The 11,142-nt window shown below is 31.0% G+C and overlaps 1 protein-coding gene across 1 annotated transcript in view; it reads right to left on the reverse strand.

Moving 5' to 3' along the window:
* LOC106062104 (centrosomal protein of 72 kDa-like) overlaps window positions 1–10,927 on the reverse strand; it is a 16,936-nt gene extending 6,009 nt beyond the window's left edge. The window contains exons 1-9 of the mRNA XM_013220371.2: window positions 10,793–10,927; window positions 8,330–8,457; window positions 7,403–7,440; window positions 6,199–6,353; window positions 4,281–4,442; window positions 3,232–3,357; window positions 1,506–1,576; window positions 1,250–1,365; window positions 989–1,077 (exon numbers count right to left, since the gene is read on the reverse strand). Of these exons, the coding sequence (XP_013075825.2) occupies window positions 989–1,077; window positions 1,250–1,365; window positions 1,506–1,576; window positions 3,232–3,357; window positions 4,281–4,442; window positions 6,199–6,353; window positions 7,403–7,440; window positions 8,330–8,457; window positions 10,793–10,856 (949 nt within the window). The 5' untranslated portion in view covers window positions 10,857–10,927. The remainder of the gene's footprint in view (window positions 1–988; window positions 1,078–1,249; window positions 1,366–1,505; window positions 1,577–3,231; window positions 3,358–4,280; window positions 4,443–6,198; window positions 6,354–7,402; window positions 7,441–8,329; window positions 8,458–10,792) is intronic.
* Window positions 10,928–11,142: the final 215 nt, after the last annotated feature.

The raw sequence follows: 11,142 nt of genomic DNA on the forward strand, positions 1-11,142 counted from the left end.
GACTGTATACAGGCTGGTGAGATGTTATCTTGAAATTATATCAACAAATCAAACAATGAATGCAGCAATAATGAGTTGATAAGTTGTTGTTAAAGATTAACATATTTAATCCATCAAAGACAACAAAGGATATGTCCACTGTCATCACTGTTGCTAAAAGAAAAATTCTGACTATATCAATAGAACTGCCAAACAAGATGCTATTCAATCAAATAAGTTTTGTTTCCTATTTATTCTCAGTCCTATTTTTTAATTATGACACTGTCACTAAGTGTCACTGCTAAATATCAACCAAAAGTAAACAAACCTCAAATTTACAATTTACACAACACCAATACTTTCTGGTCCATGGTGGAAGGTGGGCTATTGAGTAGCAATGCCACATCCAGTCCTCTCCCCCCCCCCCCCAGTTCTACATTTAATTAAATATTAACCCACTAGCTCCAATTTGGGTTTGAAAAGCTCTCCTTTTTGTACAAGGCAATAAGAGGTATCTCTAAAAAAAAATAAAAATGATATTAAAAGTTAATATTGATTTAATACAAAAAATAAACAATTGAAAAATTAGAAAAATATGTCTAGTTAAAAAAAAAATATATATATGAAGAATAAAAACAAACTTTAAAAAATATTCAGTTTCCCTGTAGGCCTTAGACACTGTGCTATGGGCACTTTTGTTTCAAAAACTTTTAGAAAAAAGATAATATATATATATCCAAATATAAATACTCAAGGGGCCTTTGTAACTTTGATGTGCTGGATGGCTTTTCCAATTTTCCTACTGTTATGTGTTACCCGGCTAAGATCTCCACCAATCAAGTAGCCAGTTACCATGCTTGTTTTTTTTTCCCAAGGGTTTTAAGCTCTAAGCTAACACTTCTTTTCTTTCCTGACTAGAGATAAAGCAGGTCTGAAAGTCACTGGTGGAGTTTTCAAATTATTTGGAGAATAAATATTGAAAAATTCTTTGTTTAAAAAATATACTTACCATCTGGGTGAGGAGTGAAATAGCCTTGACCTTTGTACTTAATATTAGCTTCAACTTCATCACCAAACATAAGATTATTATCTTTGGAACTACATCAAGAAAATATTACAAATTTATTCCAGTACGCATATTTGAATTAAAACTAAGCTTTTTTTAAAATACCTTTACATGTTATCTTTTGAACCACATCAAGAAAATAGTACCTTTTTTTTTTTTTTTATTAAACTTAAACATTATTATTCAGAATAGAAATACCTTTACCTATGACCTTCACCGATTCTCTGAATGCTTTCAGCAGGAGCAGCAAGTATGTTGGGATACATTTCTTTATACCTTATTAAACGAGGATCAACCTTCTCTGACTCAATTAATCTGGTCTGAAAATAAAAAATACCAGTAAATTGAATACACAAGTTGTTATTTTTTAAGTAGAGTATGTGTATGTCTTGAACAAAAAGTTCAATTTTTTAAAAAAATATAACAAAAGAATATCTGTAATGACTTAATTAACAATTACATTGGTTTCCATGTCCCCCGTCATTCTTTCTTTGTACCTCATCTGTTTGGCTTGATCAAGAGCTTTTAAACCTTCATGTACAAAAAAAAATATTTAAAGAATTGAAATATTATTATTAGTGCTGTTCTTATTAAAGCAGTCTAAATATTTGTTATCACTAAAAGAGCTAAATTTTAAATGCTGTAGCTAATAGCTCAGGGTTTTCATAGAGCTACTATCTAGTTCTATCATAGCATAGTTCTTTTGTTTGAATCTCTTTTTTGCATTAATATACATTTTCCACCTTTGCCATTTCAGGACTGTACTTAGCATACTTTGGGAAGCATTTTCTCAAAACTTAAAGCAAAATGGAGGCTATTTTCACAAAGCTTATATCAACTCACTCCAACTGTCATCTGGTAAAAATTGTGTACACGTTATTTCACCCACTTCCCATTTTCAGATCAAGTTGAAACTTTGAACAATTATTCATTGTCTCTAACAACGACAAGAATCAATTAAAAAAATAAACAAATTATTAATTAATTTGTGGTTAATTATAGTTCGCCAATAGTGGTTCGATGATGACCACTTTGTCATCCAGGGTGCTGAGGACATTGCACTGGGGTGCTATGCCTCCTCATGTGGCTGGTGAGACCTATGTGAGCCCGGAATGTTCAGCTGCACACTGGGCAGGTTATTCCAGCTGGAACTAGTGTCGTGGGCCTTGCTTTTCTTCTGCCAGCGTTATTTTCTTTTCTTCAGCAGCCTGTGCGCCAGTTTTCACAGCGCGACGCCATGATGCTCTGTCATGTGCCTCTGTCTCCCAAGTGGATGGGTCTATGCTGAAAGCCTTCAGAGAAGCTATGAGGATGTCCCTGAAGCGCTTTCTTTGACCATCTTGCAAGCGCTTTCCTTCGCATAGTTGGCCATACAGGAGTTGTTTAGGGATGCGTTGGTCTTCCATTCTGCAGACGTGTCCTGCCCATAGCAGCTGAGACTGCATCAGGATTGAATGGATGCTTTGCAGACCAGCTCTTTGAAGGACTTCAGTATCTGGTATTTTGTCTTGCCATTTGACATTCAGTATTTTTCTTAGACATGTCATGTGGAAGTGATTCAATTTCTTTGCATGTTTTCTGTACACTGTCCACGTTTCTGATCAATGTAGGGAGGATGACATTTCAATAGATCCCTAGCTTTGTATTTGTCGTGATACCACATCTGTTCCAGACATTTTTAGACAGTCTGCCATAGGATGCACTGGCTTTGGCGATGAGCAGGTCAATTTCATTTTCAATCTTTCCGTTTCTAGAGAGTGTGCTGCCAAGATATGTGAATCTGTCCACTGCGTTTATATCATGTCCATTTATCTTGATGCTTGGATCCGAGTAGGCTTTCCCAGGAGCATGTAAATATAAGATTTGTGGTAATAATTAATTGGTTGAATTAGAAAAAGGGAAATAAATCTTAGTATCGAGAAATATGGTTTGTGAATGTGCAGTTCTTTCCATTATATAAGCTTTTGTTGTTTTTTTTTTGCTTGTTTTGTTATAATACCTTCGAAAGTTGTTAATAAAATCAACTACCACATAATAATCCTCCTATAAATTTATATCAGTTTATTAATACTAAAATAAAGTAATTCAATTCTAATATTATATTAAAATTTATTTTTTTTTAAAACGTAGGAGACAAAAGTGATACATTTTAAAGTGAAAGAGTTGAGAGAAAAAAAAAGTCTTACTTTCAAGATTGTAATCAACGGCAGTATCTTCTTTAGCGACAGAGCCAGTCAATGGACGAGACCTTCCAAAATCTCCTTCATTGCGATTCATGATATCAATGATAGCTGTATCATCATCTACTAAAGCTAAGTATTAAAATGACATGCAATTATCGTATAAAAATGTGTTTATATAAAAAAATTCTTTTGGTTTAATTTGTATATGATATAATTAAAAACATAGTAGAAACGGTTCCCGGTCATTTCATCCCCGGTCATATCATCCCCTGATCACTTCATCCCCTGGTCACTTCATCCCCGGTCATTTCATCCTCTGATATTTTCATCATCTGATCATTTTTATCTAACAATTTGTAATTTTAAAAATCATGAAATGAGCAATATTTAATGTATTCATTTTTTATTTAAATGACAAAATTGTAACACGTTAATGTTTAAAAGGAATTAAAGCAAAACTTATACAGGCGACATGATATCAGGAGGATGGGTGAACTCAGCCTTTAATAGAAAAAAATAAAACCTTATTTCAAGGCTAAAAATGACGTGCCCATTTTCAAGAAAGAGCGATTGAAAAATAAAATAAAATGAAAAATGGTCGTACTTTCACCACAGCTTGGCCTTTGATGATAAGTTATCAGTGGCACGGTCATAATTATTGTACTCGCACTTCTATCTCTCAAATGATATTTTACTACTTCCACCAAACCTTGGCCTTCGATCAGGATAATATTATGATATTACAACCCCCACATCCAATAGAAGCGCTATAGCTAAGTACACACCCAGATTTACAATATAATATAAGATTTCTCACTAAGAAAACAAAGTGGAAGAGGAAACACTGTAAACGCATTAGTAACAAGTTATAAAATGTCTAAAAGCATTCTACATAATCATATTTATGTATAAAATATTTAATTGGGGATGAAGTGACCGGGGGATGAAATGACCAGGGATGAAGTGACCAGGGATGAAATGACCGGGGATGAAGTGACCGGGGATGAAATGACCGGTCACCAGTAGAAACTAATCGATTTACTGCCAATTACCTGTTGTCACTTTCAATAACTTTGACATCAATTCTGTCCTAGGCAAGGACTGTTTAGGTACAGCTTGCCTTTTTGCTGACTCTAGTCCCATTTCTGATGCCTGGCAACTACTAAAATGGGTTAGTGCCGTCTGACGTTCTCGATCACTGACACCTCTATCATCTTTAAAAAATGAGAAACAAACAAACAAATATTTCATTAGATGATTTTTTTTTTTAATCAAACACATCACTGTACTACTTTATTACAAACAAACAAAAAAAGAATTCATATGAAATATGTCTGATTTCCCAAATTAAAGAAAGAGAGATAGACCAAATATTTATGTTGTAAAAGAAAAAAAACAACACAACTTTCAACTCTAGTGGATTTAATTGTATAGATCGTAATGATGATGTACAATATTAAATGCCTGTATCAACTGTTAGCCTTAGAATGTGTGAAATTTTATTTCTTTATGTTGATCATTGGGATATCAAATAGTACTTTTCCTACTTTACTTTTAGTTACAGAATTATATCTTTGACATATCTTTGTGTTTCCTTTTAATGTCTTCACTAAACCTTTTGAGTTAGTTCCAGTTAAAATGTTTCCTGCATATAAAAAATGCTTACTTATAATTTCATTGAAGTTTGTACCACATGAAGGGATGGTGACTACAAAATACAAACTAATACCTTAGTTAAACTACCTTGAACAATAAGCTAGTATATTTTGTTTATTTCGACTACAAACTTTTTTTTTGCATTTTCTAATTTTTTGACCAACATTATTAACCCCTCACAACCATGCACTTATTGCCCAATAATATTTAGAATTTAGGATCAAATTTCTTCTTTGCCCCTCACATGGAACAGTTTGAAAGAGACACCCTTTTCCAAAAATTAGTTATCTCCCATTACAAAATCTTCTTTAGCCCCCAATTAGGATGAAATATGAAAAAAAAACAGTAAATAATATCTCTTACGGATGAACTACCTTAGTTGTTCTTCAACTAATAAGACTAGAAATCCTCTTCCACAAATCCCATAACACATACACAATGACATATCTCTGGTTTGTCAAGTGTTAATGTTAATTCAACAGCCATACAACACTCATACTTTTTTCCCCCATCAGTAGTAGCCAATAAATAAGATATACCTTTGATTTTCCTCATCCTTAGCCAACTTACACAAACACCCAACAAGACATAGCTCTATAAGTACTATGACAATTTTTCTAAAAAAAAATACCCTTGCTTAGCATTCTCCAATATAACAGGCATTTCCTTTTAGTAATTTCGTCCACACACGCAAGTTCATATAACTATTCCATTGTTGTTCCCCCCCTCCCAGAAAAGAAGAAAATATCCTATTGCTTGTATAAAGTTTATAAGGGTGTTTATGTTTATTTAGACTGCAAAAACATGAAAAGGAAATGAGAACATGAGACTGAAACTTTCTATTCAGACTTAAAAAAAAAGATTTAGAAAGTTAAACATTGTGGGTTGTTTCAGTGCATCATTAAATTAAAAAATTGCTTATGTATCTGAAGACAGACAGAGAGATAGATAGATAACATAATAACAAGTCTGAAGATTAAGTAAGAGTGATACGAGGAACTGGAGGTCTATTTAAATTTTCGCTGTTTGTACCTATTTTCCGTGTAAGTAATACTATGTATTATCTTAGTTACAAAATCTTTGGATATATTAAAAGAAATTTTCCAACAGAATAGCTACACTATACCCATACTTTCTAAAGATTTGATTTTAAAAAATTGTTATAATACAGAAAAGAATAATACGGTCAACTTAAAATAAAGGTTAAAGCCTAAAATTTTAGATTATTTTAGGATAGACCACTTGTAATAAACACCCAGTACTTTTCACATATTAGTTATACAAATTGTGAACCAATGATCAAAACCAACTTACCCAACTTTTGTAAATTTGGCAGCATGTGAATGAGATATAGTCTATAATCTGGTTCATTTCTTGTGACGGGGTTCAGCCTCAGGTCAATTTCCTTAAGGTTCTGATTATGTTTTAAGCGCTGCAATTCTTCCAGGCTGCTCACATTATTGTAATATATGGTGTTAGATTCAGGACAAAAATGTTGACCAGGCTGACTATGTGGTATTTTTAAAATGTCTCTTTATAATGACTAGTTATGTGTTATGTATGTGTTTAGTGTGAATGTTGTTCGTATTTGCATCTATATTGTTATAGTAGTTATGCTGAGGTGGTCAATTGTATTCAAACTGAATTTCCCTTTGATTGGACCAATAAAAATTATCTTATCTTATTTTATCTTACTAAACCAAGTTGCATGTAAAGAAATTATTTTAAAAAAGTAATTTAAAAACAGACATAATGCAATATATATATATATATATATACACATATACATTATCTATATTATATTTCTAAAATACCAATGCCTCAATGACTGATTGATTCATTTATGTATCAAGAGATCATGCAACTGCCAAATGAATTTGCATTAAATTTCTTACACATGCTCTATTTACCACTTATATATTTGCAGAGATGACACATTCACAGCCTGAACATAGCAATTCGTAAAACACCAGACGCCTACTATTAAACCTATTTTATTTTTGATATTTCCCCAAAAGGCTGCATTCTGTATATAAAGTTTAAATACAAATGTTTTAATAACCCAAAATATACTTCCACATTTAATTATTTAATTTTTAACCATATTTTCTTTCTTTTTCCCTAAAATAGGAAACAGCTGCATGAATGCACGTGTACAAAGTTTATAAAATAAAATCAATAATTCTATTGTACTTAAGTCACCATTGTGGACACTTTAAAATTTTAAAGTTAACTAACAAAACCAAACAGATATTTTAATTTTTTTTCTCAAGAGCATATAGGTATGTATGTGTATGTGTGTTTTGAGAGAAAATAAATACAAAATAAAATGTTTATTCTGTATAATTAGATAAGAGAATGTTTTAAAATGTATCCATTTCCTATCTATTACTTAATATGAACCTCTCTACACCTACAAATATCTATATGTAATTTATTTATACCCAGGTTATGTCACACAATTTTCGTATGAAAAGTTTAGTAGCTACAATTGTTTTAATTAACTAGAAAAGGATACAGATTCAATTTCTCTAAAAGCTGTAAATGTTCTAAGCCCTGTTAAAAAAAAAATGTCTTTATTGTTCAACAAGATGTTGAATGAATTAAAAAGAAACAAGGCTGTTGTATAATATTGACAATTATTATATCTTATTATTATTATAGTTAAGGATGGTTGAATAGTCATCTGATATGTGTTTCAGGCTTCATGATGGTCTTGAGTTTGTATCGAGTCCATTGCCATCCAACAAGGTTTGGGCTTATCTTCATTTTTTAAGGAACATCAAAGACAAAAGGAAAAAAAAAAAAATAACTATGCTATGCAATGTCTGTGACAATTATTTACTCCACAATGATGCTTGTAATTCATAACATGTTTATTTTAGCAGTTTTTGCAATGAAATATTATTAAATAAATACTAGAATGACTTATTCAGAGTAAAAGAAGCCCAAATATTATCCCATTTTGCTAAATAAGCCTAGCTATGTACAGTGATGTTTAATTATGGAAATGCTCAATAATCATCAGTGGAAGCATTGAAAAGTTGTTTTTTTCCTGCTTGTAGAGAGGCCAGTGGCATGATGTATAAAAGACTGCATCTGTATCTCATTCCATCTAATAGTTTTCTAGTTGGCAGATATTCAGTCTTTTATATTGTTAGTACAGACTGCTTCCTCTTAAGGAAGTGCTCAAGTGGTCATATTACAAAAGCTATCAAAGTAGTGAGTGTAGAAAATAGCTAAATATCCAATTGCAGAATGATAAAATGGTGGACAAACAATAATAATAATAATTAACAAAACCATTATCAGAGACAACAAATTTTTTTTTGGTCTAAGTTGTGACCAATATAACTACTTCAACTACTTCAATACATTCCAACTCACTTGAAATGAAAAATGTGCTATAGAAACAATGAACCATATTTTTTTTAAATTTAATAACCTGCAGAGAATCTAATGCATTCCTTGAGAAATCAACTGACTTCAGACGTGAAAATTTTCTCAATGATGTTCCAATAGAAACAACTTTCTCATGGAATGTTCCAGGTAATGACAAGGATTTAATATCTTCTGCAAGGGAAAAAAAAGTTATAAATACTCAAAATTAAACAAAACAACATATTTTAATCAAGCTAATAAAATTATTTAAGTAACAATAAACCAATGCTAATCACATAACAAACACGCATTATTTACTATTAAATGTAATCTAAAAACTATTTCTAGCCAATAGTCAAGAATGTACAATTCTTTAAATATTTAAATAACAATAAAGCTCTTCTGCAAAAAGGTAACAACTGCATATAATTTATTTAGCCTCAAAGTCATCCAGCCAAAACTGCAACATACAATTTAACTCTGTTACAATTTGACAATTCTGATTATATGTTGTGGGAATTTATTATTACGGCAGCAATTCTGTTGATGACCAATAGACAAATTCCTCTTGACAGTAGCTCTGTCAGAAATGTCACCATAAGCCCTTTTCACTGGCTATTTTATATAAGAGAGGCAGATGAGAAACTTTTTTTCTTCTATCTTGACAGAACATTTCCTTATCAATAGTTGAAATGTTTTTTTTTTCTTTCTTGTAACTTAAATTGGGACTTAGTTTTCTGCAACTAATTTTTTTTATTTCAATTAAAAGAGTTTAAACCCAACTTACAAAGTTTTTAACAAAATAAACAACATATGATTTTACTTAAAAAGCTTCTCAATCAAATAAACGAAACCTTATTGCTATAATCTAAGCAAATGTCTTTACATAAATAAATAATTCATTATTACCTCTGTAATACATTTAAACTTGTACTATCAGGTTGGATGAAATCTGTTATGCAATGTGTAGCAATAAAAAAACTAGATGGTTGAAAATAATAAGTCACAATACAATACTAAGAGAACAGGAATCACACTCAACTGGACATTTCTTCCAGTTATTATGTTCAGTCAGTTAAAATAGAAGGTGGGTGTTCATTTGCAAGCATCAGATTATGACCTTGAACAAATGCACTGATAAGAAGGAAAAAAGCATTCCAAAGAATATTCGAAGGAAGGGTCAAGAATAACAGTAGTTTCTATAGAAAAGGCTTTATAGGAAACTATAAAAGGAACTTATGGTGACATGTCAGGGTTCATTGATGACAGTTCATTGGAGGTATATGTCATATTGTTTGGCAACTTCCTAGTTGTATTGATATTAAAATAACACAAGTGTTATTTCAGTGTATTACTAGAAGAGCTTGTAGATGTTTACAATACTTTGAGAGACTAATCTAACTGATAATAAATTAATCTACTAATAAACTTCTCTAATTGATAATACAAACAATATAACTCCCCTCAAAAAAAAATGTTACACACATGATTATTTCCAAGATTTAAATTTAAGAGACTAAAATGCTCATCAAGATATAAAGTGATCAAATTCACCCTTTAGTTTCATCATGTACTCCACAATGCTTTAGTAAGAGCATTGACAGTTATCTTTAACAAATTTTGATGTACAACACATAAAATATTAAAACCAAAACCAATAAAACAAAATGTTGCTTTAAAAAAAAAGTATAATTCTTGTATTCTTTTTTATTGAATCATAAGTATGCAAAATATATGTAATGTTTAAATGTCCATGCAGTGCCTTTTTGTTTTTGTGATGGTACTATTAATTATAATACTTTTCTTGTATTTTAACATTTATTATTAATTTATTATATTATTATAGTAGTTAAAAGTTAGGCAATCTATCACTCAGTACCAGCACTTATTTTATTTTTTACAAAAAAAAAAGCACTATGTCCATGTAATGTTAAAGGATTACCAGCAGTTACAACATACAAATTTAAATCTTTTATTAAATCTGCAAGGTGACCTAACACATGATAATATTGAGGATATATTATATTATTAGTAGCCTAGACCTCACAAACCTTAAAGATTTAAGTCCTGACAATTTTGGTTAGGTCAAGTTCTAACCTGCATTGTATACACATGATAGACAAATGTTTGCTTTTTTTAACAAATCTATAACATTGATTTTAAATGATAAGACCTAAGCCAACTTTATAATTAAAATGTGTATTTAAGTGTGTATCTAAACATATATAACACCAGGGTCAGTTGCTGGTAAACTCCTGGGGTTAGTGTTGTAGTGAGAATGAGATTGAGATCAATCTTATAATCATAATCATAATGATACTGAGATCTACTTGTCTAACTAGACCTAAGACTAGTAAAATAAGTAACTTCAAGTAAACTTGACTTGTCACTTGTAGATTCAAAGATTCTAATAACTAATAACAGATTATATAATGATCTTTTCGTGTGTTTTTTAGGAATGATATTAATGGAAGCATGATTAATGTCTTAAATTTACAATAATTCAAATATATAAGTTTAAACTTACCAAGGTTTTCGTGGGTTAAATTTACACGACTACGGATTAGACTTTCAGTCAAAGTGAGCGCCATTTTGTTGCTTGCCAACAACCCAAGCTTACTGGTATCGTACTTTGTAAAAAAAATCGATATCTTAACTCTTTCTCTCCTAACTGACGATACCAACGTTGATTCCACCTGAATGTGGTAAATAATTACGGAGAGAAAGAGTTAATCCGCGTAGGTTTGAAGTGAACAGGTGGAGTTCATCATATTCATGTGTTATGAATAGCCTACATTTTCTTTATTTTTATTATCACCTTTTCTTCGAAGCTTAAAAATTGCCTTGCTTAAATTAATTAAATAGATCGAATCTAGG

The sequence above is a fragment of the Biomphalaria glabrata genome, chromosome 7 (assembly GCF_947242115.1).
Source record: "Biomphalaria glabrata chromosome 7, xgBioGlab47.1, whole genome shotgun sequence".
NCBI classification, from domain to species: Eukaryota; Metazoa; Mollusca; class Gastropoda; family Planorbidae; genus Biomphalaria; species Biomphalaria glabrata.